The sequence below is a fragment of the Nothobranchius furzeri genome, chromosome 14 (assembly GCF_043380555.1).
Source record: "Nothobranchius furzeri strain GRZ-AD chromosome 14, NfurGRZ-RIMD1, whole genome shotgun sequence".
In the NCBI taxonomy this organism is placed as follows: domain Eukaryota; kingdom Metazoa; phylum Chordata; class Actinopteri; order Cyprinodontiformes; family Nothobranchiidae; genus Nothobranchius; species Nothobranchius furzeri.
The window spans coordinates 23,644,549-23,672,085 of NC_091754.1; the positions used below are offsets into that span (position 1 = coordinate 23,644,549).

At 41.1% G+C, this 27,537-nt stretch overlaps 1 protein-coding gene across 1 annotated transcript in view; it reads left to right on the forward strand.

Annotated features, from left to right (window-relative positions):
- Positions 1–27,537, forward strand: part of igsf3 (immunoglobulin superfamily, member 3) — a 114,854-nt gene that overhangs the window by 48,008 nt on the left and 39,309 nt on the right. The window contains exon 3 of the mRNA XM_015966339.3: positions 22,479–22,898. Within this exon, the coding sequence (XP_015821825.1) occupies positions 22,479–22,898 (420 nt within the window). The remainder of the gene's footprint in view (positions 1–22,478; positions 22,899–27,537) is intronic.

Sequence of the window (27,537 nt, forward strand, 5' to 3'; positions counted from 1 at the left end):
TGCTCTGTGCTGGCAGGCTTGTGCAAAAAGATAGTAGTTTGAAGATTAGAATCACACCCACAACATTTGCATGTCTTGATTTGTTTGGTACAGCAACACGGATTGGGTTAAAACATCTGACGTGACGGATTTGAGTGTAGGTTGGAAAAGCAGCTGAAGGATTGGAAACAAAAGTAAAGAAACCTGGGAAGGTAAACTGAATGAGATATTGAAAATCTCAGATCTGTTATGTAAAAGCTGCAGAAACACCTCACAAATCAGTAACTGCTTCAGTGAGACTCGCTCCTTTCTCCAGATGACTTGCACGACTGATGCAGGACATATGCTGGCACCTGTGCTTACCACAAGGGTGACTTCAGGATGTGGGCAAAGAGAGGTGTGTTTGTGTGCAGGGGGATGGGGACTGGGTGGCGTATGCCTAATTCCCTTCAGCGCCGGCAGCTCGGACTGACAGTTGCTCCCTCATCTGCTGTCATGCTGGATGGATGCCGGGTGACTGATCACTGCCATCCTCCCTCAGCGACTTTTTCTCACACGCTGTCCAGCTGCTCCGTCTCTGCACCTCTGGACAAACTCTGCATCTGCTAAACACATAAACATAAACATACCTCCCTGCACCCGTCCCCCTCTCTGTCCACTCCTAGTTCCCTCCTCGCCATGATTCATCACGCTGCCTCACTGCCACCTACGACTGACTGGAAATTGGTTGTTGTTCTTTTTGTTGTTGGTACCTCAAGGGCAATATGCCGATTATGACTTGTAAGTCGCTTTGGACGGAAGCGTCAGCTAAATACATAAACATAAACAAACTCGACCTCTGCCTTGCTCTAATAAAACAGCACCTCATATTTTCTCATTGTGTGTTTCTGCACAATATCACTTCATTACGATAACGGCCTCTCAGACCTACGTGGTTTCTTTTATTTTAGGGAAGCAGGTGTGTGGATGTTGCCTGAAAGCTGAGCTTTGTACTCTTGATTAATAGGCAGTGATTTGTTTTAAAATGTTTTATGTGCGCGCGCACACACACACACACACACACACACTAGCACATGGTCAGATGGCTGGGGCTATAACTGGTTCTGTCCTCAGGGAAGTCTTAATTGGTCACAGCGCTTTACCATCTGGGGCTGGAGCGACGATGGAGGAGAGATGAAGGGAAATGGTGTGAGTTCCTGGAAGGGGTGTACAGAAGAAAAGGGAAGGTGGGAAACCAACGTGTGCAGTTCAGGAATGAAGCAATTAATAAATGCATGACCAGAGCATTTACAATCATTGTGAATCTGATGAATTCTGTCTATAATGAATACATGAGAATGTGCATGGATGATTGTTGTGCTGCAGTCATTTCCTGTTTGCCTTTAAGGTGTTTCACGGCTGCGTGTTTATGTGAGACTGTAGAAGTGGTAACGACTTATTGGCAATCCGAGCAAAAGTCTGCATATGTGCTAACAACCTCCAGGACAGAAGCAACGGAGAAAACAAATAAAGCCAAACTCCGGGGGTGTCTGTTTTTTATTGCCCTCTTCTCAAGTGTTAGTTTAATACACGGGCGGACTGGAAATGCTCAAACGACGGGACAAGAAGATGCTTGGAAGGGAAAAGGAGGACAGTGCTGGCAAACTGGAGGGGAAGATGGGATGTTTTGAGTTTAGGCTTGATGGGTGAATTTTGATACTCTCAAGGATTTCTGTCAATGATAGCTTTTCGTGAAGCTCTTCTTGAATGCTCATAGGAAGATTTGTCTTTCTTTCTCCCACCTGACTACCCCTCCTTTAGAATTTTTGCCTTTTTAATCTCTCACACACTTCCCATCCTCCCAGCACGCTCACTTAACTCTTCTTCCTGGCTGGGCCTTCAGTGAGGGCTGGTGTCATGCTGTGTGTGTGCTTGTAAGTGTGTGCGTTTCTTAGTTGGTGTTAAATCCTCCTCTTTTCCTTTTGTGTAAACAGACTAGAAATCGAAAGCTTCTCCTCACCACAGATTCCTCTCTTATCACAACATTCAGACTTTTGATTACACGTCGCCATCCTGCTGCTGCAGGAACAAAACACACTCCTTCACTCACATCCCACCTTTTTTCTTTTGTTGCTCCTTTGCCATGGAAAAGCCGGACTCGAGCATTTAAGACTCTCATAAACATCTCAGTTTTATATTGTGGATCTATTTTGGGGCAGAAAGTCTGAAATGTTCCTTTTTTCAATTGCTTGAGTGCTTTTATAATGAATTGATAGTAGGTGATGTGTATTTTTTCTGGTGCCTTGATAAACTTGATGTATGCATGGAGCATTAACAACCAGCCAAACATAAAAACAAGATGTATAGTCACTCTTTCATAATAAATATTGGTTTTTATTCTGATGCTGTGCAGTTCTGATATATTAGGAATATCAGACATTTTTAGCATAATAAATACATGCTGCTGCTAGAGACGAGGCCAAAAATCAAGGTTGGTGACAAGATAAAAGGATCTATTATGGATAGCTGACATGTATAACATTTATTTTTTTTACCACGAATGCAGATAGCTCTTCCAAAGTTTTGTCACTCATTAGTTTTAGTAACTTTTTTTTAATCTTTAAGCTACAAAATAACTCCATCACAGCCACATCATCCATCATTAAGGCCCTTTTCGCAGAAGACAATTGGAAAAGTTTTATTTCTGAGAGAAGAAATTGTAATGAAAGAGAAACTGAGGCATCTGGTCTTTAAAATGTTACAGCGTTCATTTGAAATGTGTCTTCAGATGATGAAGAGTTTCAGCAGAGACAGTCACAAGACTTTTCATCACGGCCTTTGTTCTCCACCTACTCGACCAACCAGAGAGGTTTTTTTTGTCTCACAAGTTGTGAAACTTTAGGAGGAGAGTAACGTTGCAACCTGAAACCTTTCCTTCAAAGTATTTTCTTTTTTATCTGTGAAGAAGAAAAGCTTCAGGTCAAGTCAACCTTTGGACCTTTGCAGTTTTGGTACATTTGTACTAATGTTTTAGGCGCTAAAAGAAGCCGTCTTCCACGTGTCTTTTAAACCTTTCTCCAACCTCTTAATGTCCATTTTTGAACTATTCATTGAAACCGTGCACAACTTTGCACCTTCTGAAGATTATGTGCAGTGAAAAACTCAGTTATGAGATATATTGCTGAAATAAAGCACATGTGGACAGGGGTGTCTCCAAGAGGTGGCCAGTAGAGCCATGGCCAGCCTGTTCCCCCCAGGGAAGACCCCCTACTTTAATAAATCATATTGATGTTCAGACCAACCAAAATTCATCTTCTTTATTCAAAACATAAATATAAAACCCAAATAAAATGTATATAATTGAGTAAATAAATCCAAATAAAACATGTATATATGTTGCTGCTGCTCACCATTTTCAAAACAAAAGTAAAAATCTTCATAGTTTTATGAAGGCAGCTATAGTTGCAGATTAAACTGTCAAAATAAAATAAAAATTACATTTCTCAGATTAAACTGTTAAGCTATAAAAAATGTGAATAAAAAAATATGTACGTAAAGGGAGAGACAAAATGAATAGGAAAGAGGGAAATCAGTGGATCCCGGGAAAGGCGGAACAAGAGCAGAACAAAGAAAAGGTCGGTAATGAAGGTCACACAAAAGCCAGCCTGAACAGGTGAGTTTCAGCTGCTTTTAAAAGGAGACCACTGAGTCCACTGATCTCAGGCTCAGGGGGAGAGAGTTCCAGAGTCTAGGGGCCACAGCAGCAAATGATCTGTCACCTTTGGTCTTTAGCCTGGTGCGCTGCACAACCAGTAGGCTTTGGTCACTGGACCTCAGGGACCTGCTAGGGGTGTAGGGACTAAGAAGATAACCAATGTAAGATGGTGCTTGTCCATGTAAGGCCCTATAGACCAGAATCAGGATCTTGAAATGAACCCTGAAGTTGACTGGCAGCCAGTGAAGCTGGAGGAGAAGCGGGGTGATGTGGGTGTGTTTGGAGGACTTGGTCAGAAGCCGAGCACAGGCATTCTGAACCACCTGTAGACGATTCAGGGAGGTTCTGCTCAGACACGTGAAAAGAGAGTTACAGTAGTCTAAGCGTGAGGAGATGAAGGTGTGGATAACTGTCTCAAGTTCAGAGTGGGACAGAATGGGACTCAGCTTAGCAATGTTCCTGAGATGGAAGAAGGAAGAGCGAACAAGAGAAAGTGAAAAAGAGAAAAGTGTTGAAGGCACATTGTCAGACACACACAACACACAACTACAGGTTAAACTCTCCTTGAGTTACAACAAGGACTAATTTGGGGTGCCACCCACAATTTTCTCTGGCCCCTCTTTGAAAATATTTTGGGGACACCACTGCACGTGGAGGTGGTGTCTTTAAATGTTTAAAGGCCATAACACGTTGGCGGCAAGATACAAAAAAACAAACAACAATAACAAAAGTTTACAAATGCAGCTTAGTCCTGTGGAGAAATGCATGTATGGTGCTTATGATGCAGGATACAGGGATGAAACAAAGCAAAGTGATAATTATTTAAGTGCATGGTTGCAGTATGGTAGTCAGGGGCGGCGTTAGGCCCGGCTACTTGGGCTCAAGCCCCGAATGTTTTATAAAAAGTCCCGGATCTAAAACGTGGAAGTAACATGCAGTACCAAAGTCCAACAGAGAGGGAGCAGCTGGCAGTAGTTTGTATACAGCCTGCCTGAGCCTCCACCACTGAAGAAGAAGCCCTTCAGCAGCCGGCTTCTTCTGTAGTGCCTGGTTTCTTCTACACTCTGCCTGAAACGCAAATGTAAAGATGGACATAAGGATGTTTTTTAGACCAAAAGTACGACGACAGAACCCCAGCTTTGATGAGACTGGTGTTGACTCAGGTTTGTGAGTCTTATTTGAAAATATTTGTTGTGCTGCTGGTTTGCCTAAAGTTAGCTTACTATCAGGTAAAGTTGTTGGAGAAAGAGCGGGAATATTTACTATCATCTCACACTAAACACTAACAGGAACAATACTCTGCCCTGAATATGCTTAATACGTAGCTTCAGATTAAAAATTATGTGGTACAAGACAAATATATATGATGTTGACTAGTGTGTGTGTGTGTGTGTGTGTGTGTGTGTTTGTGTGTTTGTTTGTTTGTTTGTTTGTGTGTTTGTTTGTTTGTTTGTTTGTTTGTTTGTTTTAAGCCCCGGATCTTCTTCAGTCCTAAATCCGCCCCTGGTGGTAGCTATGGAATGAAATAACTTGACAACCGTTAGATCTGAAGAACGACTACAATTTACCAGAGGGACGAACTGACCAGCACTTGATGGAAATTATACTATGCACCTACCTCCTTTTTAATTGTTCACTTCCTCAGAAAATACAATGGGACCGGAGGGTAATTGTTTGCATATGTTGGTATCAAATTCATCTTCCAGAGCAGGTTAGGTTTTCTAGTACCTGTTACCATGGCGATTCATCCCCCTATGAAAAATGAACCAGCTTTCTGACAAAAGAAAGTTGATCCTGAAGTTACCGCACAGAGAAACTGTGCTTCTGCTTTGAAGTTCCTACTCTAATGAGACTCGATGATTAGATGTTGAGTTTCTTAACTTTGATGGTTTTTAAACTGAAATTACTGGATTTTAACCGATTTTATATTCCTAATGTTTAGACCAAAGCAATTAGTTATGATCAGTGGCAGTCGCATGACCCAGCATCCAACTGGTGTTACTCTGTTATATTAAACTAATACACTTTTAAACCGTTTTCTCTTTCGCCATGTAATTGTCCAAACAACAAAATACTTCAGACACCTCCAATGACCCATTAAATATATATATTTTTTAGATTGTTGGCTGCTATTTTGATCTGATTATAGACTAAATCTCACAGCTTCACCTTCCTTTGTTCTGTTTTTTTTTTTTTTTTTTTTATCTTTTAACACCACTGTGCTAAAACCAGATTATGTAGTTCACCTATAGCCAACTGTAACCCCTAGTAGTGTGAAAATGGGACCTCTCAGGTTGTGCTGTGGGGCCCGGTTGATTCTTTAGGGCTCTATGCAAATCAGACTTGTTCTGACACTTTTCACTTTTTCGGCATAATTCAGAGAGGATGTGGGGAATTTAAAGACTGAGTCAATACCTTGGAGGTCTTGCTCTCCTGTCTCCTAAGCTGCGTGCCATTTTTTCAAAGTGTGTTCTTTTTCAGCCCTTTTTGTTGCTTTTTGGAGGTTTGGGAGGCATGTGTGTCAGTCAGGTGTGCGCTAAAATAACAGTCAAATATGAAGACCAAAGAAAATACTTTTAGTCATTTTTGGGTCATTTCTCTTTCACATGTATCATTTTTTTAATCTCTAACTGCTTCCAGTGAACTCTGGTTTTCAAAAAATGACAATAGGTAATTACTAAAACAAAATAACTAGTTGTGCTATAAAAATTGCAAGACCCTGTGTATCATTATTGCATTTGGTTAGCTACTCACCAGCTGCATGTTCCTCTAAAATTCTGTGCTAATACGAAGCACATCCCTCAGAACGTGTGTGGCCCAAAGCGGCTGAGTCACAGCTCTGAAGGTAATGTTTGTGCAAGCACAGGGGGGATACCTCTGTCACTTAAGCCCTTTTTACAAGTCACACCATGCCAGCAAATCGGCGTAATATTACCGCAATGATATGTCTATAAACACGCCATGCCGGTGTCGGTACAGTATCTGCTCGGGTGCAAGATCGGCTCGAGGTCCTTCGACTGCCGATGACGTCAAAGTACGGCAAACCCACTCGGACAAAATACACTACACATCTATACTGTTGGAAAGAATTTAGCAGTTTCGTTATTAAAATAATGTTTCTTAAGACGTAAGTTTGTGTTTATAAAGGTATTTGTAAAATAAAACACTATTTTATTCATAATGTTGAACTCTTCTTTGAGCACATCCCTTGAAGAATCATAGGCATTAGCAACACCTGTGAAATTGTATTTGCAGGAAAGAAGTGTGTCCCGTTTATTTAAGTATTTTGTGTTTAGAGTTTTTGACGTCTTGTCCATGCGTAGTTCAGTTACGCTCATAGCTGCTAGCTAAAACTCTGGAGTTAAAAGTTTTCTGGCTTTACTAAAATACCTGTCTGTACTTATTTGATTGATGGTATTTTTACTTTCTATTAGACTCCAAATGTAATCATTTGGCACGTTTCTAATTCATTATTTGCAATAATGTAATCGGCGATATTAGCATTAGCATTCCTATGGGTTTTTCCATGTATATTAGCATTGCGCTAACCACTCGCTGCCAAATTGCAGCCTTTGAGATTAGAAAATCTCCTGGCTTTACTAAAGCCAGGATCTGTCTGTACTTATTTGATTGATGGTATTTTTACTTTCTATTAGACTCCAAATGTAATCATTTGGCACGTTTCTAATTCATAATTTGTAATAATGTAATCGGCGATATTAGCATTAGCATTCCTATGGGTTTTTCCATGTATATTAGCATTGCGCTAACCACTCGCTGCCAAATTGCAGCCTTTGAGATTAGAAAATCTCCTTTTGTCACATCGCAATTCAATTGCACATGCAGTTAATCGTTCAGCCCTAATATACATGCAGCTCTATGCTAAAAGTGTATTTTCAAAGAGGTAATGATGGATTTCTTTGTAAAAGTTGTCCATCTTTCCAATAGAAAGATTTGCCTGGACCAACGTAACGTGATAACAACGTAACGTGATAACAACGTAACGTGATTACGTAATTCCGTCAGGTTCATGTTCAGCCAATCAACTACTTAGACGTCATCGGCAGTCGACGGACCCCGAGCCGATCTTGCACCCGAGCAGATCCTGTACCGACACCGGCATGGCGTTGCGTGAATTTTGCGGCATTCATTCCTCCTCGCTTGGTAGTAATATTGCGGTAATGGTCTGTCGTATGCGCCCTGGCGCAACAGAGGCAGATGTCATGATGACGTAGAGAGTTATTGCTGAGCTTCGGCTGGCACATTTCTTGAAAATGAAAGTTAACACGGGCAATAAGGTTTGCTTTTTGAACAAAATCAGCTGAGATAGCAAACTGGAGCGCTGCAGCGCTTCATGAGCCTCTGTTAGAGCTGAAGCTCAGATCACCAGAGACTGCACAGGGACTGATGGGGACAGATACCTTCAGGAGCTGCTTGTTAAAAAAAACTTAACGTTCACGGCTTCAATCGCAATAAAAAGCAAGTTATGTCCAAGATAAACGGAAGTCTGCGGTAGCGCAGAGACTGCCCCCATACCCCCTTTATGCTGCCGTCACCTAATCTTTAATAAAATTGCCACGATTGCACCACATTACCGCCACGGTCTGATCTTATAAACAACCTTTATCCTCCCCAGGGAGCCGCGGCAAATCCCGTTTTGCAAACGCTCTGGTCCTGTGAAAACAGTCTCCTCTGTTTGGGTCAGGGAGCAGCTATTCCCTCAGGCATGAAATGGACCTTTAAGGAGACGAATAATGTCCAACTTTGACGTGCCTTTCTCTATTATATTTCTGGGTAAAATATACAATAATGGCCTAGTTTTGTTAACTCCCTTTCATGCACAATACACACTAAGAAGATGTTACATTTAGGCTAAAAGACAGCTATGGATGAACTTGTTGAATGTCTTTATTTAAAGGGTGCATGCATTCAACTTTTGCATCTTTTTGTGCTGCCATATGGGTCTCTAGAAGAAGAAGAAGAAGAAGAAGAAGAAAGGATCTTTTCTATAGCGCCTCTTGATAAAAATCACAAGGAGCTTCACAAAAACAAAAAAATTTAAATACAAAAAAGATTTTAGGTAATGATTAAAAATATGTTTTAAAATAAGCAAAACTAGACAATTGTGATTTAAAATTTAAAGAAAGAGAGAGAGTGAATGTGAGAGAGGGAAAGAGGAAAATCAGTGGATCATGAGGAAGGTGGAATAAGTAGGGAGTGCAGAATAAGGAGAGAGTGGTGAAGAAGGTCATACAAAAGCCAGCTTGAACAGGTGAGTTTTCAGCTCTACTCCCTCTATAAACACTCAAAATGTGGAAAAAAAAAACTGTCTATCCATTTTCTCTGCGTTTAGTTTCAGGAATATGGGTCTGAAACAAGCCGTTTCGAAATGCCCCCATTTATGATGTCACAACTGGTGAAAATAACATGGAACTACCTCTAACTTGGATAAGCAGTTCCTGCTGGAGGAGCAGTGGGTTTACTTTGGATTTAGGAGCTTCTCAGCGTGTTGACCCTTTGCACGTGACGTCACGCCACTCATGTGACCACCACCTTCGCCATGATGGACGGCAAAAAGACCGTTTACACCCGTAGAAACTCCAGTGAAGGGGGGGGGGGGGGGGGGATCGGACTTTTGTTAAGAAGAAGAAGAAATATAATTTCTATAGCGCCTCTCAAGATAAAAATCACGAGGCGCTTAAGCATAATTCTGCGCACACGAAGACGCATAAGAGACCTGGATGATAAAGCTCAATGGTTAAAGGAATCACTGAAGCAGTGTGAAGCACTCCGTCGTGCGTCTAGACGGTACCGTAGGAGGCGAGCTGCCGTGGTTCGCTGCATGCTACAGCAGCGGGCTATCTAGGTGCACACAGCGTCCCCCGGTCCCCTCCTCCTCCCCCTCCCCCTTGTCCAGAACTCTACCTCACCAGTGTGAAGCAGCCACCTTGTCCGTAACAAGTCCGGACCTGTTACTAGGGGCTTCGTCCGGTAAAATTCCGGAACACGTTATCCGGATGTTTGTATTCAGACACAAAGTTCTTACGGACAGAGTCCGGAACATTTCCGTTTTTCATGGCCTGTCTGAAGGGGGCATTAAAGTGGCAGAGCCCTGAAGCAGCTTATTTGGGAAGGTACTGAAACTGTCAAGAATTACACAGCTGAAATAGCTTCAATTGAGAGAGATTTTGTGCAAATAACTTAAGAAAAGTATTTTTTATTGACCATAGAACTATTATAACTTGAGGAAAACAGTCATAAAATGTCACATTTAAAGCTGCTAAAGCGAATCTAAAGTACAAGCTAGCTTTTGAGTGCAAACAAGGTCACGGAGCACTTACCCCTCCCCTCCAGTATCTTTCTTGAGACTCTTCTGCCTGAACCGGATACCCACATTACCAGAGAAAACAACAAAGTGCTAAACACCAGTCACTATTTTCTAGGTCCAAACGTCTTTTTTTCTGTTTTCCTTTTTGGGATTTTGGTTGTTTGTGATAAAGTTGAAGTTTTAGCTGCGCGTCACCCACACCAGTATCTATTATTTCAATTTGGACCTGTGAACGTAGAGCTGCTGTCTAAAAGACTTTCTCCTAGAAGCTTTGCAGCTTTTCAGTATTCAGTTCAGTAAATTCAGCTTTTGCTTTTAGCTAATTTGCTTTAAGTATGTATTCTTCCATTAAGGCCACTTAGTTGAAAAGAAGGTGGGTGGTGTGATGTGACAGGGATGTACCTTTGCCTTTGAATTAATAATGATAGTAAAACTAACGATAATGATGACTCAGCAGCTAGATTTTTGTCTTTATGGTGTTAAGAGGTGGTTATAGAGGAATCTGCATTTAAAAAAATGTGTTTCAAATCCATCGTGATGAAGTTGAAAGGCAGAGGTGATGAAAACCAGAATACGCGATAATTAGGAGCTGACAAGCAGCTCGTCTTCGGAAGACTACGCTCACCACATCGAGTGGTGGATGAAGAGAGGATGGGTGGATGAGCCGTGCCGACGTATTGATGGAGGGGAAGCCTGAGTGAAGAGAAAAATTGGCCAGATTCTGAACATGAGTGACAGTGTAAGGAGACGGAGAAGAATGCTCGAGAGACCGTTTTATTAAATGTAGCGGCCCATCTCTCTTCAGTCAGTGTGACCTTTGAGCACATGACACACACACACACACACACGCACGCGCGCGCGCTCCACACACCCACCGAGAGTGATGTTGCGTCGGCAGGAGACCTCACAGCTCCACACTGAAAATCTCATAATGGCATCTGCGAGATCTCTCATATCCTCTCACCCCTTTCAGCTATATCCCCATCCCCCCATCGTTCCTTTTCATCTCTCCTCACATTTTTAGAAGATTGGATTAGATGTGATATGATAGGACGGTGTGGACTCCTGCTTTTTGATTAGCAGCGATAGTGTGACGCTCATAGCTCCCAATTTAGAAAGCAAATTGTTGGAGTTTGTTTCAGTAAAACATGCGACAGTACTGTAATTCATTTCCAGTCAGTATCCAGTATACAGATTTAGCTGTTGTTCTGTCACACCCGGCTTAGAAAAAGGGCTTTGCTTGCAGAGTTATTTCCTGATTGACTTTGCTTAGAGATATTTGTGAACGTCCTGATTTGCATAGCGTTGTGCTCCATGTGGCCATCTGGGACAGAGCCCATTGTTATTGCAGTAATTTGCCTGCAAGAGTGACACCTCTGGCATGTGTCTAATACATTTTTTGCTCTCAAACGACAGTTTAACGCTCCTAAAATGCAAATTTTAAAATAAGTACAAACCCAAACTTCAATCTTCCAATTTAACCTTCCTTTTCTGGCTGCATTCACAAGCAGAAGAAACATAATATTTGATAAGAACTTATTTTTAACACAGCTGTTTGATTATTCAAAGAAAATTTGTGCACGTTGATGAGCTAAGAATTTATGCAGATGCAGCGCTGTGGTGCTTTTATTACACGGGTGAATGTTGTGGTAATGAAACATTTATTCTTCAAGCTCATACTCCAGGGGAAAATATTCATGTCTTCAATCTGACACCATAGCTGCGTCAGTGTCGATCTTTAAATTTATTTGTGAAGTGAGAGCTGTTGACTGGTTACCATTAACTACAAAGGAATCAACAGAAACCCCAAATCTGTTATTTTCACAGATTGCAGACGTTTTATTTGTTTCATGCTTATTCATTTAATTCCTGCAGTAGAAATAACTGAAATTGGTTTCATGCACTGGCTTTATTTTCCATTTGACCTTTTGAAGGATAATTGTGAAATCAACATAATCACCCAGTTCCTGCAGAAATTGCAGAGAACATCGCAGAGCTGACAGCAGTACAGTAACATCTGTAGCTCTAATGAATAGTTTGGGGACTGTCGAGTCCACTTTAGCAAGCGAAATGTGTCGGTTTGTTTGCTGAATAGGAACTGATGAAAACAACATTCGAATTAAAGGCCTTGAAGGAATGCGTATCCTCCCTGACCTTTCATGCCCTGATTTTAAAGCTGCTGGCCAGACTTGTCACAAAAATACAATCAAACTGACTTTAGATGTTAAATGTCACCTGCACAACAATAATCCATGACAGGTTTTCTATTTGTTTAGCTTTTTAGTTGTAAATCACTTTTTAATCAGAAGAAAATTCTGAGCTAAAAGCACTGCATGGATATCTTGTCACTGCACCCCAGGGCAGCTGTGGCTACATCGTAGCTCATCACCATCAGTGTGTGAATGTGTGTGTGAATGGATGAATGATGCACTGTAGTGTAAAGTGCTTTGGAGTCCTTACTCTGAGAGACGCTATACAAGTGCGGGTCATTTATCATTTATCTTAGTAAATTGACAATTAACTGTATGTAAGCTGTTCATATGGAGGAACAGGGTTGACTGGAAGTGCTGTCTTTGGCCTTAAGACGGCACTTTTTTTCTGAAGTTCTAATAGTTTTATGGTCGATGCAAAACATGTTTATGAATTTCTTTGCACAAAATCCCTCACATAAAGCAATTTCAGCAGTTTTATGCTTGACAGTTTCACTACCTTCTAGAATGAGCCGTTTCAGGACTCTTTCACTTTCAAGCTGGAGCTGGCCACGCCCACGTATCCCCCCTCTCAAGCTGCAATAAGCCGAGAAGCTCCGATTTCCTGGGTGGACTCGAGTAGAGCCGCTGCTCCTCCAGCAGGAGCTCTCTGTTGCACATGAAAGGTGGCTCTAGTCTGCCATTACAAAAAGTCTTCATTTGTGACATCACAATCGGGGACTTACACACAATTTGTAAAATGAAACACAGAAAGAAAAAGGATGGATGGACGTTTTTCATGTTTGTTGTGTTTATAGAGGCAATAGAGACCCACATGGCAACATAGATGCATACAAAATGTAAGTTTTATTTAATATGTCCACTTTTACAACAATTAGAAATTTTTAAAATAAAATTGCAGGATTTTGCACAATCTGTTAATATTTAGAGTACAAGCTGTGATGTGTAGTTACTTCCATGTGATGTTTTAGTTCAATATCTATAAAACTCATTGAGCTTTGGCCATTTTTTTAACTAATTCTAAATGAGGTTGACTACAAAATGTAATCAGTTGTTGTTGTTGTAGAGCCATTGATTATTATTATTTTTTTTTTGTTTAACTTGCTAAAACTTCAGACAAACCAATAAACACGAGCCTTTTGGTAACGAGGAATACGTATTATTACTAAAAAATTATGAAAATAATATATTTGGCAGGAATTTAACCCAAGAAACATGCATTTCTTTTAAATATGCATTTGAAACCAGAAGTTCGACTTCAGTTATAACCTTTGTCATTTTGGAAGGAAGTGGCAATATTCTTAAGTCCTTAATGACATTTTTGCAATACTTTTATCACTAGTTAATGAGAAAATACAACAGCATTTAGGTTTATTGACTGTATGTCTTAGGAAATCTCTGAAATCATTGTTTTAAGTTGCATTAACAAATAAAAACCCATATCAATGCGTGTACACAAGAAGGAAGTCGGTGGTCCTGGTTTGATTTAAAACCAAAGAACAGAGCCCTTGAAAGAGAAAGTTCAAACGTTCAGCTTGGTATCAAGTTTTGGTGCAGCCGATGAGCTCGTCAATCACTGTTATTAGGGCAGAAAACAGAGCCGATCGATACGCTTTCCAATCACACCGGAGGGGAAGCAAATTTTAAAATGACCACGAGCACTTTTACAGTTTAAGCAAAGATGGAATAACTTGGTCAGGGAGGAGTTTAACAATTTATGAATAAGAGCGTTTGAGCCAGAAAGGAGCGATGAGTGGCATCGCTCTTCTCTGCTTTAGAAGAGCTCGTTAGCTGCTGCTTGGCTGCAGACCTCCCAGCATCAGTCACCATTTTAACAAGCAGGTCCACTCTTTTAAAAATCCGAAGCACTTTGTCCTTTTCTTTCGGCATAAGTGTTAACATTTTGGATCCATATGATTAACTTTTAATGCACTTATTGCACAAAAGTACAGAAACATAAAACAGAACGGGCAAGAGTTTAAGGAGCTGTTTTGTGTCTTAGAAGAAGAAAATATAATTTCTATAGCGCCTCTCAAGATAAAAATCACAAGGCGCTTCACAAAAACAAAAAAAAAAGTTAAAATATAAAAAAGCATTTAGAAAATGTTTAAAAATATATTTAAAATGAGCAAAAATAGGCAATTGGGATTTTAAAAAAATGTTAAGAAAGTGAGAGAGTGAATGGGAAAGAGGGAAATAGAATAAATTGTGTGAAGGGTTCATCTGATCATACGTTGCATTATGGATGTACCCCCTGCTGTGGACTCAAATCCCAAACGATGGAATCCCATCCTTTTTTCTTGTCTTTCTCACTCATTCCTTTGTTCAACGGCTACCGCTTGCATATGTCGTTACCCCCACTTTGCTTCTTCCTTTTTCCTTGCTTCAACTTCTCTTTATGTCCTTGTTACGCAGTCTTGTTGCATAGACCTGGTCTTATAAGACCTGAAGTTGTTTGATTTCCCAGAGTCCTGATAAAGTGTTCAGTGTTTACATGTTTGTGTGAGTATGCATTTAGGGTACTGGAGGGATTGAATTCTACGTTATCAGTACATAAGTCAACAGATATAAAAACAACTTTCTGAAAACATACATCTTTTCCATTTCCTGCATTACTATCTGAGTTGTTGTGGGATGTAGACAAGAGGAACTCTGCTTCGTGTTCATCTTTGGTATTTTCCTTCCTCTTCATCCTTTATCTCCTCCTCCTACTTTTACCTTCTTCTCTCTCTCTCTCTCTCTCTCTCTCTCTCTCTCTCTCTCTCTCTCTCTCTCTCTCTCTCTCCCTCTCTCTGTTGCTGTTGAACAACTTCAGCCCTCATTCTGACTCATCAACAGCTCTCTTAAGTGAAGAACAAAGGCATGGAGGATGTGAATGGGTATGATATCGGATTGCAAAAGTCCGGTGTAGGCAGTGTAACGGTACTTATCTCTCTTTGTTGTACTCCCTAACCCCGCTACGCCTGCGTTTGCTCACAGCGATTCTGGGTCAGTAAGTGGACTCGGCGGTGAAGTGGAGCTGAGGTTCGCCCACTCGCTCTGTTCCCCCCTCTCAGCAGTGTTCTTATTTTCACACAGTAATTAACAGTAATTACCCTGCAGGACTTGCCAAATGGCCGTTGGCTTTGCAGCAACACAGGCGCGTACAGACACTCAAGAACATCATCCCCTGAAAAGCGGGAACCACTTCAGCCCAGGCTGAACATCTGCAGTGCTTGAGAACAGGACCGGTTGTAATAAATAAAGTAGTGTCACTTTGCAATCAGGGTAAAATCCTGATGTTCCAGTTCATAATGATATTTGAACTAGTTACATATTTTCCATACTATAGAAGATGGGTGCATTGAAGCTATTTTCTGAGTAGATTTCTGCACAGAAAGTGTAAATCAAAACAATTTCATGATCAAAAGCAAACAAGCGGGTTGCATCATGTAGTAATGCTGATGATTTGCAGCAAGGACCTAAGAACAATGAGCCACAGCCATTCCTTCACTAATTATCCTCCCTAGAAATGAATCTTATTCATCTAGAAAAGTTACACAAACAATTCCTGCCCAGAAATGAGAATTAAATCTCGTGTTGATTTTATTTTTCCTTTTCTTCTTAAAACTTCACAGTACAGATAGATGTTAAGAATTAGCATGCAAAGTGCACCCACAAGACTTTATAAATGATCTTCTTCTCCTCCTGCCATCTTTGAGACACATTCCTGCATGTCGCTATGTCCTTGTGCCCCTCACTCTTCCATCCTCCTGCGGGATTGGACTTAAAAGGCCAGCTCGAGGGTTGGTGACCATCAGTCACTTCGGAGGGTCGGAAGAGGAGGGGGAGATAGGCACGGAGGGAGATAAAAGGCAAAAATTGGAGATGAGGAAGAGCGGACAGAGAGTTTTTAAGAGCTGCAGAGGATTGACAGGTCTGCGTCAGTCAAAGCAGCAGAGCTGGTTTTCACCACAAAAGTACCTCCATGAATTAGTTTAACCTTTGGGAACCTTAATACGGAAGAATATGAATTAAATCTTTAACTATTAGTGGTCAGCATCTGAATACATGATATTTGAAGATAAAAATGCATTTCAACCAGCGTCAGTCCTAATCTTTGTCAAAGTTATTGAAAAAAAATATATATATATATACATATTCTTTAATCCTTCAAAGAAATGAAACATTTTCAAAACCTTAAAGACTGACTTAACAAACCAATGTAGGGATGGGTACCTTTGACATTTGAATCGATCCGGTACTAATTCCCGGTACCTACGAATCGATACCGGTACTTAACGGTACCAATTTTCGATACTTTTGAGTGTTTAATATTTTTAATTCTCTTTTATAATTAAATATATATTTTTCTCAATATATAACCATATTTGATAAATATCACGATAAATAACATGCAACTGTTTGTATTTTAACATCGTCCTTGTAGTTTTATAAGTTGATAATTAAACTGAAGGAAACATATTTACTGTGAACTAATTTTACTGTGTATCTTCATTCCTTTTGCCGTCTTTTTTCAATTGATTTTTCCTACTGGGAAGTTAGAATTTCCGAGGAGAAAGCGAACGCACCATTAGATGATAACAATGGTGGCATAGGAAGCTAACATATCAAGCTAACGTTATCTTAAACAGTTTATTTAACTGCTGGAGCAGATTTAAACGATGATGCCTCACACTTAAATCGTTGTCACTGGTTTCATCTTCACCCAATCACCCGTCGCAGTTAGTAAAGTGAAGGCAAACTTTAGAGCGCGTTCATGTTCTTCTAGTCGGAATTTCGGAGTTCCGAGGAGAAAGCGAATGCACCATTAGTGAAACGGAAGCTATCATATCAAGCTAACGTTATCTTAAACATTTTATTTACCTACCGGAGCAGATTAAGATGAGGATGGCTCACTTAGATCGTTGTCGCGTTTCATCATCACCCAGTTACCCATCACATTTAGTGAAGTGGACCCAAGCTTTAGCTTTCGTTCTTTCTACCATGCTGCTATGTTTACAACTCGCTCGCAGCGACCGATGACATAACGCTCTTGCGCATGCGCAGATGTCTAGGCAAGTTCTCGTTGTGAAGAACAGGTACCGAAACGAGGCGCAGTTTCAAATGAAGTGAATCGGTGCTCCGTCGGTACTGTGGAATTTGGTTGGTACCTTAAAAAGTACAGAATTCGGTACCCATCCCTATCAATCAGAAAGATTTTCTTTTTTCAGAAACACAACTTATTGGTTTACTTAGTGGTACTTTTGGTTTCCATCCAACACTTTTGTAAAAGTCTGATTTTCCTCACTGGACTCTGATTCTGATTGAAACACATGCACAGACATAAATGCCTTCCTTTTTTCCTAATAATTATGATTTTCCTGATAGCTCCATGTAACAAGCAACCTGGTGTGTCCAGGTAAACCAATCCCATGAAATGATTCTGTCAAGTTCTGCTGCAGTTCTGCAATCATTCATAACGATTCTTTTTAATAGGGTAAAGGTTATCCAATGCCAGTGCAGTTGTCTGGAAGTGGCTTCACTGTAACTTGTCTTTTCTGTTCGCCTAATATTTTAGTTTTGTGATCATTTCTGTTTATATATTTTATTCTTTATCTACCTCCCAGTATTTTCCTGTTGAAAGCAGAGAAGAAAATAAAACCTGTATTCCAATTCATTGTATTTTTTGTGTGGTAGAAGTATCGGTATCGGTAGTTGGTGTCGCCGTTGGTATCGACGAGTACTCAGATCCAAGTATCGGTATTGAATTGATTTGGAAAAAAGAGGTATTGGTGCATCCCTACTTTTTAAGAAACATTAAAATGTGCAATTTTATTTGTTGAAGGCGCTGTTTGAGTTTTTATAGTTTCTTACTTGATGTTCCAAGTAAAAATGTACTCTTCCTTCCTTTTGGATGGTACTGGATTGTCTTGGATAATTTAGTGTTTTAAGTCTATTGGTAAAATCAATGCATCAATCAGTTTCTGTCCTTGTAAAGCAAGAATATGTAGACTGTAGCATGAGACGCTAAAAATGTGACGACAAGCATGACCGTCTGTACAAAGTGTCCCTAAATGCTGTTATTTTTGCATCTTAGCTGACAGCAGATAAAATAAGTCTGTAAAATGTGATCAAGAGACAAACATGAGTGTTAGGACCTGAGAATGTCCTCTCATGCTGGTCTTAATCCCTCCCAGATTGAGGTCAGTAGGGCTGTTGGAAGATCTTGGTGTTTACAATCTCAGCCTGACCCTTGGAAAGGCTGAGACTGGGGTTATCTGATTGGTTCTGCCCCTCTACATTTTTCAGTGTAAGAACATGTGATTGGCTCATTTGACTTGGGATGAAGTGAAAGTAAAAGTATCTTTAGCAGAAGTGGGCCAAGGGGTATGGTAGAACAACTCAGTTTTTATTAAATTGTATTCTTTCTATAGGTGTGTGTGTGTGTGTGTGTGTGTGTGTGTGTGTGTGTGTGTGCTGAGGGGACGTGACTCAGATCCATATTTGGGTTGGTGTTGGTGGGTGCGGTTGTTATAGTAACTCCTGACTGTTCTCAAATGCCCTAAGCATCATGTGGGAGGGTTGCCATGGCAAAGGCAGGTTGTAGCGTAGGTGTGTTGTTGTGGTAACAGTCTTTTTGATGCTGCCATTCACTCATTCTTGACTGGAGTGGGAGATGTTGGTCGGCTAAAGGTTCACAAAGATCACAGCTAGACTTGAAGGTATTTCTAGCAAATAGAAATATTGTAGAGAGCCCTGATGGTGCATCGGGAGTTTAGAAAAGTCATTTATTTTTTTTACTTTTTAATACTTTTATTTTTGACGTGCTTTGTGCAACAAAACAGGAGATCTCGTTTGATCAATGCATAACTGAATTAATATTACCCACTGCATCTTAGGGTTTGGAGCTGGGAACAAGTGTCGTGGGTAAGTCCTAAACGCGACAATAATACCTGTAATATTGACTGAGTTGGAGCCATGTTTGTGTTTACTCAGCTTTATTATTTGTGGTGTCCATCCTGAAAACATCAAAAGAGGCCAGAGAAATGAGCGAGGGACTTCCCCTACAGATGGCTGGGACTGTAGACACTGTTAACCCTAAGTAAGCAACAATTGAAACACTAGCCACAGCAGGATCCTTCATCAGAGTCATACTGGTGAGGGACAGGATAAAACAAAAGCTGACAGAGAGCAAAATCAAATGACTGCAAGTGATTCTGACACACCAAGAGGTTAGGTTTATTGTCCTCATCAGAGAGTTGAGGTTCACTAACTGTGTAATACTTGTTCATTTTGAAATACAGTCACTTACCTACCTACCTACCTACCTACCTACCTACTTACCTACCAACAAACCAACCTACCTACCTACCTACCTACCTACCTACTTACCTACCAACCAACCAACCTACCTACCTTCCTACCTACCTACCTACTTACCTACCAACCAACCAACCTACCTACCTTCCTACCTACCTACCTACCTACCTTCCTACCTACCTACCTACCTTCCTACCTACCTACCTACCTACCTACCTACCTACCTACCTACCTACTTACCTACCAACCTACCTACCTACCTACCTACCTACCTACCTACCTACCTACCTTCCTACCTACCTACCTTCCTACCTACCTACCTACCTACCTACCTTCCTACCTACCTACCTTCGTACCTACCTACCTACCTACCTACCTACTTACCTTCCTGCCTACCTACCTACCTGCCTACCTACCTACCTACCTACCTACCTACCTACCTGCCTACCTACCTACCTACCTACCTACCTACCTACCTACCTACCTACCTACCTACCTACCTACCTACTTACCTACCAACCAACCTACCTACCTACCTACTTATCTACCTACCTACCTACCTACCTACCTACCTACTTACCTACCAACCAACCTACCTACCTACTTACCTACCCATCTACCTACCTACCTACCCATCTACCTACCTACCTACCCATCTTCCTACCTACCTACCTACCTACCTACCTACCTACCTTCCTGCCTACCTACCTACCTACCTACTTACCTACCTACCTACTTACCTACCTACTTACCTACCAACCAACCTACCTACCTACCTACTTACCTACCTACCTACCTACCTACCTACTTACCTACCAACCAACCTACCTACCTACCTACTTACCTACCCATCTACCTTCCTACCTACCTACCTACCTACCTACTTACCTACCCATCTACCTACCTACCTACCTTCCTATCTACCTACCTACCTACTTACCTACCAACCAACCTACCTACCTACTTACCTACCCACCTACCTACCTACCTTCCTATCTACCTACCTACCTACTTACCTACCAACCAACCTACCTACCTACTTACCTACCCATCTACCTACCTACCTACCCATCTACCTACCTACCTACCTACCAACCTACCTACCTTCCTGCCTACCTACCTACCTACCTACCTACCTACCTACCTGCCTACCTACCAACCAACCTACCTACCTACCTACCTACCTACTTACCTACCTACCTACTTACCTACCTACCTACCTACCTACTTACCTACCAACCAACCTACCTACCTTCCTACCTACCTTCCTACCTACCTACCTACTTACCTACCCATCTACCTACCTACCTACCCATCTACCTACCTACCTATCTACCTACTTACCTACCCATCTACCTACCTACCTACCTACCTACTTACCTACCCATATACCTACCTACCTAGCTACCCACCTACCTACCTACCTACCTTCCCACCTACCTACCTACCTTCTCACCTACCTACCTACCTACCTACCTTCTCACCTACCTACCTACCTACCTTCCCACCTACCTACCTACCTTCTCACCTACCTACCTTCCCACCTACCTACCTACCTAGCTACCCACCTACCTACCTTCCCACCTACCTACCTACCTACCTACCTACCCACCCATCTACAAAATGAGTCACATGTTGATCCATTTTTCTTGCAACCTACTAAAAAATGCATTTGTTGCTGCCTGTGACTGTTTTTGAGCCCCTTGTTCTTAAGATGACTTTTAAAGCATTCAGTTCAAGCAATTTGTGGATCAATGATCCATCAGACCCCAAAAACATACATTTTAAAAATCCCTGCAAATTATTGCAGAAAACAGTCAGATCTGTATTCAGTTCAGGGGTCCTCTGAGTGCAGCACCTTATTAAAGGGCAGTTGAATCTGACCTTGATTTTTTTTACTTTCATTTCCTGCTACTTATGCTTTCTTGATCTCTCTCTCTCTCTCTCTCTCTCTCTCTCTCTCTCTCTCTCTCTCTCTCTCTCTCTCTCTCTCTTTCTTATTATTATTTGAAATGTGTGCATTTTACATTATGACTAGTAATTATTTTTGTTAATGCAAACTCCCTGTGACATGAAAACCTCCTATCCTCTCCACTTTGTAGTTTCCAGTAATATATAAAGCATTCAAATCCCTAAATCTAGTCTGAAATCCTCTCGTTTCCATCTTCCCCAAACATTAATATACTGTACTTTGACTCACCGGTGGACGTCCAAAAATACTCCTTCAGCTTTTATAGGTTTCCTTAAAAAGCTGCACATGTTTATTTCTGTTGCCAGGCTGAGCGTTTCCAACCAGCCTGCTGAAATTATTTTGATGTCTAGTTTTTCTTTTTTGCACCTGAGTGTCCCACTCTCTCATCTCCCCTGTTCTCGGCCATCTGGCTTGTATTCTCCCCCTTATTTCATTATTATTTTCTTCCTTGCACTGTAGATAAAACAGAGCTGAATCCATACGGTCATTTTAACATGACGTTCACATATTTAGCATGTGTGATATAAAAATGTTTGAGATGTTTGGAGATGGAATGTTGTGTTGTTTGCTCTTACAATCAATACTGGGTATGATCCGTCAGAAAGCGGTGCCAGAAGCATCTCTGGAGGCTTCTGGCTGTGTGAGATAGAGGAAAAGCCATCAACACACAGTGTCATGTGAAAGTCATACATGGAGGAGGAAATGGGGGCCAGTCACCTTCGAACAAAAGACTGTTTGCATTAACGCCTTTTCCTCAAACCTTCTTCTGGGAGTAAATCAGATTACAAACCACTTTACAGCATCGTGACTGCTTATCTTCACACCTGTAATAGCAGGATAAGCCTAGAAGGCTGTGTTAACATTTGACATCCAACAATACGACATTTTACTTCATTTTTAAACAGGTACAGGGTTTATATGCGGGGTGTTGAAGGTAACAGTTCAGCTAGTATTTATAATAATTATGAATTTTCTGTTTTCTTTATTTTTCAGTCATCGCTGACTCGTTGACCGTATCAGCTCCACCTCAGACTCTGTCCAAAGTGGAAGGTGACACGTTACAGCTCACCTGCGAAGTGTCTCGGACCACGGAGCAGCACACCCACCTGTCGGTCGGATGGTATTTGAGGTCTCCGGAGGATGCAGCCGCCCCGCCTCAGGAGCTGGTCACCCTGTCCAGGGACTTTGTTTTGCGCTCTGGAGGACCTTATCGACAGAGGATAACAGCGGGGGATCTGAGGCTGGATAAAACCAGCGCCACAGCCTACAGGTTGACCATTCACAAGCTGCAGCCGATAGATCAGGGACTGCTTTACTGTCAGGCCACCGAGTGGATTCAGGACCCAGACGGAAGCTGGTTCGCTATGACTCGCAAACAGAGCGATAAGATTCAGCTTCGAATACAGCCCACTGGTGAGTGAACTGTTCGTGAACTGGATTTCTTACGAAAAACTTTTTTTCTATACGAGTCTAACATGAAGCCTTTTAGAAGGTGATGCAACACGTTTGATAGGACTCCATCAGTTGTAACATATGTGACAATGAGAGCCTTTGTGATTTACTGAAATACACAAAGAAGGTAAAAAAATGCATGCTGGAGTTTTCTTAATCTTTTTCACTGCTTCTAGGATTTTTAAAGGTCTGCAGACAACCTTGAGTGAAGTGAAGTGAACAGGTTTAAAGCACAGAGAAGGAGTTTATTGAAGAAAACAAACAATAAGCTTTTGTTTTTACCAAAAAGCCCTTTTAAAAATATTAGAAAGACGATAGAAATGGTGAAAAAAATCTCTTTACACATATTCGAGTTGTTTATATGTGCCATATTTAGAGAAAGTTTTGATGGAAATGATAGAAAGAAAACAGAAGAACAATGTTTTTGTGAAAATGTAATTTTTTGACAGCTTTGGTTCCAGTGTTCACATAGATGGGCATTTTAGGAACCCTTAAACAGCCAAAACTCAACTTTTAGAAAGTGATGATATACATCCTACTTTGGCTCATTCGCTGCCAAAGACGACTAAAGTTGTCATCTGCATTTTTTTTACTGTGTGGGCACCGGAACGAGCCCCCGCACCATGAGGACAAACATCTCAGCTCTAAAGCCGATCTCCATCCGAATACGTCACATGTCATGTGATCAGGAAGCAGAAAATTCATGTGTTAGGAGATCATTTTTGGCCATTGCTGTAAAAAAAGTGAGGCGCGAACCAGAAAAGCTTCTTCCAATCACAATTCGACAATGGATTATGAAAGAACGGATAAAGCTCGAAACGTGCGGATTCTTCCTGATGTAAGAGGTTAGTCTACTCTTTGTTTTGGTAGTTTGGGCGTCGACATCATTCAAGCGCGCAACGTTCTGTGACTCTTAAAAAAAACATTAAAAACAATGAGAAACGCTGGCAGCGAAGGGCTTTACCGATCAGGAAACTGCTTGCAATGAATGAGTTAGCATAACCCATGACAGATGCAACATGCTAACGCTAAAGAGCATCGTTGCTGAACAAAACCTTCATATTCCATTTGACCCCAGTGAGCACATCTGCAGACGTAGCTAATGAACAACACGTACTTGACTCAGCATGGACGAGAAGTTGAGCAGACATAAACAACTTCTTGTACTTAAAGGGATACTAAGAAGTTTTGCTTGCTTTTAGCACCCCCTATTGTCCATTTGTAGAAGCGAAACTATCTCCTCGCTGCACACCTTAATCTAAGCTGAAACGTCTCCCAGCGTTCCTAAGTGTCTAGAGGAGGGATTCATCACTAAATTATACAAATCAGCTTTGTTCATGATCTAAAATGTGCAGCAAACATGCTGAAGCCAGACAGCAGCATCAAGTAAGTCAGCTCAATTTTTCTAAGTCCCAGCAGACCGGACCGGCAACTGTGAAGTTGCAAGTGCAGTATTTTGGCCACAGGGGTGATAGGGGCTGGGTGGCCTTTCATTAACCCTATAAAGGGTCGTTTTGAGCACATGCTGGCTCAAGTAAATGATTTAAAAATATGAAAATGTGCTACTACTAGTTTACCCGTTTAATTGTAGAATCACTAGGATAAATACAATAAAGTTTATCTCTCACCAAATAGAATATTTACTAAGAAATTACAATGTAACTAGGGCTGCACGATATTAGGAAAACTTGCGATATTCGATAACAGTGATTAATATTGTGATGATGATATTACTTGCGATAAATAAAAACTTAACTCAGAAACTATAATCAAAAACAAAGAAATAAAAAAAGTCATAAAAATGAGAAAAGCAAAAGATGTGAGGAAAGGGAAAAAGAAAATAAACAAGAAAAGTCAATCAGTGGATCCCAGGAAAAGCAGAATCAGCAAAAAGAGCAGAACTAAGCTAACTCAGGTGTTTGCTAACCATCAAAATTAAGTGCCGTCCACCTCGGGGGCGGGCGTCTAACCTATGAAAACCCACCCAGTTGGCAAAATGGGTGAAGAGCTCCATCTGATGTGTTAAAAAAACGTAATGCTTTTGTATGATTGACAGAATGCATTATGTGTAGCAAACATTTCAGCTTACTATTCATTACGGTAATTAGCTGATCTGTGCGATATGCTTATTGTGGATGCTGATATCGCGATAACGATATATTTACGATATATTGTGCAGCCTGCTCTGTCTTCTCGATCCCCAGTGAGTCATGGTGGATGGCTGCTTATACTGAGCCAGGATCCTCTGGAGGGTTCTTCCTGTTAAAGGGGAGTTTTCCTCTCCACTTTCGCTAAATGCTTGCTTAGTATGAGGATTGCTGTAAAGACACTGACACTAGTCAGTGACTTGATGCAATTTGCTGGTTTCCTTATATAGGAAACTTTTTTCTGATTGGCTTAATGACCTGACCTGTATTGGAATGTTTACTGCGTGAAGTGCCTTGAGATGACTCTTGTCATGATTTGACGCTATATAAATAAACTTGAATTGAATTGAAAATTGAAAGAGTTGCAAATTGTCCCTTAAAGTGGACTTTCAACTTCCACTCCAATCCTATTATCATCCTCTTCCTTTCAAAAAAATAAAGGATAAACAAATCTTGAACACCTTTTTAATTACCCTTAAATGATGATGATAATGATGAATTGAGTGAATAGTCAGTGACTGAGTAATAATTAGCAACAAATGATTTAAAGATACATGCATGAAGTCATCAAGCAACAGATCAGGAGCCAGTTGCTAACTAACATTAACTAATCAATAGCTATTTAGCACAATGTAATAATCACTATAATGCTGGATAATGCAGAGCTAGCAGCCAGTCTCTAATTGGTTAATCAATAGTTTATGTGTAAATAAGTGAGCTTTTATTAATGTTAATGTAAAGTGTTACCTTTTTGGGTTTGACCTGCAGATTTTTCTCCATTTTTAGCCTAAACAGTTTGTGTAAAGGAGTCTAACTCCTCTTTTTCTTTAGCAGCATTTTAAATATGCTAAACATTTATGTGGAAACCAAACAATGATCTAAATTATTCAGGCAGCGATGTTCCGTTTGATCCACAACTCAGGTCTCGACGGGGAAGAAACATGCTCGAGTAGGAGATGCGCTCCCACCCTCTTTTCCTACCCGCTCATGCTTAAGCCTTAATGGGTTAACGATAAAGCGCTTCGTAATTGGCCTTTCATTCAGTATTCATCCCTCTCACATTCAGCAGTTTGAGCATGTGAACATGAATGGAGCCGCCACGCAGGGGAATGCCCACTGGGAGCAACTTGTGGTTCTGTGTCTTACCCAAGAACGCTTTGACACATGGACATCAAACCCTAAACCCTATAATCAGTGGACAAGTCTGCGTCCTCGGTTCCAGAGCCACAGAGTGAACCATTTCTGTGAGAAAGAAGAAGAAGAGGGCTAATCACGTCGGTCTAGATCCCCCCTGTCCTTTCGACAGGCACACAAGCCTGCATGTGGGCAGAGTTCCTCTGATTGCTGATCGGTATCTCATGCTAAGCTCATTAGCTCGATAAAAAGGGCTTAACTAAACCTCCACAGATTACCCACTTTTGTATTTGTGTCTGCTTGATGGGCAACATTACACGCAAATCCAGGAATAAATTTAACTAGCTCCAAATAGAGTAGGTGTTTGACATGGTAGACATAAACAACTCCCCAAGGCAGCATGTGGCCCAGGGTTCAGTCAGGAAAAAGTCCCTTCATGCCTTCTGTTAGAACACAAAAGGTTTGCGCTGTGCTCGTTACTAAATCTAACAACTTTAAAAGAGGAAGTTAGCTGCTAATATAAAGGGAAATGCATGGTGGGAGTACATGGGAGCAACACAGGATGTGCAGGGGTGGCTGCACATTTAATATGTCTGGGAGTCAGTCATCAACCTCTTTGTTGACCAGGATGATGCAGAACAAGGACTTCTTTATGATCTATCACATGCATGTATTTATCAGCTGACCTGATGACATCACACCCTTGGAAATGTTCCACGTTCATAAAGACTCTCTATATGCCTCGGAGACGGGGGCCGAGCACACGAGCGATAAAACTGCTTTGGCATTAGCGCCATTACCAAAGAGGCGTGCAGTGGTGAGTGCCTCATGCCAGCAAATCACTTCAAAGTGGAGTCGTTTTCCTTTTGTCCATTAAAGCATTCGATACACTGTGGACTGATGCAACTTGATGATGCCCCAGATATTACGGCTCGGATGAGAGGAGTTTGTAAAGCAAGTTTCTCACTACATCTTGGGAGGGGGTGCGGGTGAAACAAAAAGCTCAACTCTCAACATCCTTTGTCACTCCTTCTTCTCTTATAATCTATAATTGATGGAGTTATTGTTGCATGACAAAGAGAATAAAGCATCTGTGCTGCCGTGTGCAGCTGTGGATGGAAGTGCTTAAACCTGAGAGTGTCTATATTCGTACTGACTTGTTTTTGCGCCTCGGTTGCGTTGCGAGAGTGCAGCTTGCATGCCTTTAGGCTAAAGTTGTGTTTTTTTTTTTTTAATATTTTACCTGTTTAACTGCACATTTGACAGATAGTGTGCAAGAAGACAGGCGAGGCGGCAGCATCCTCCATTAGACTTCTATT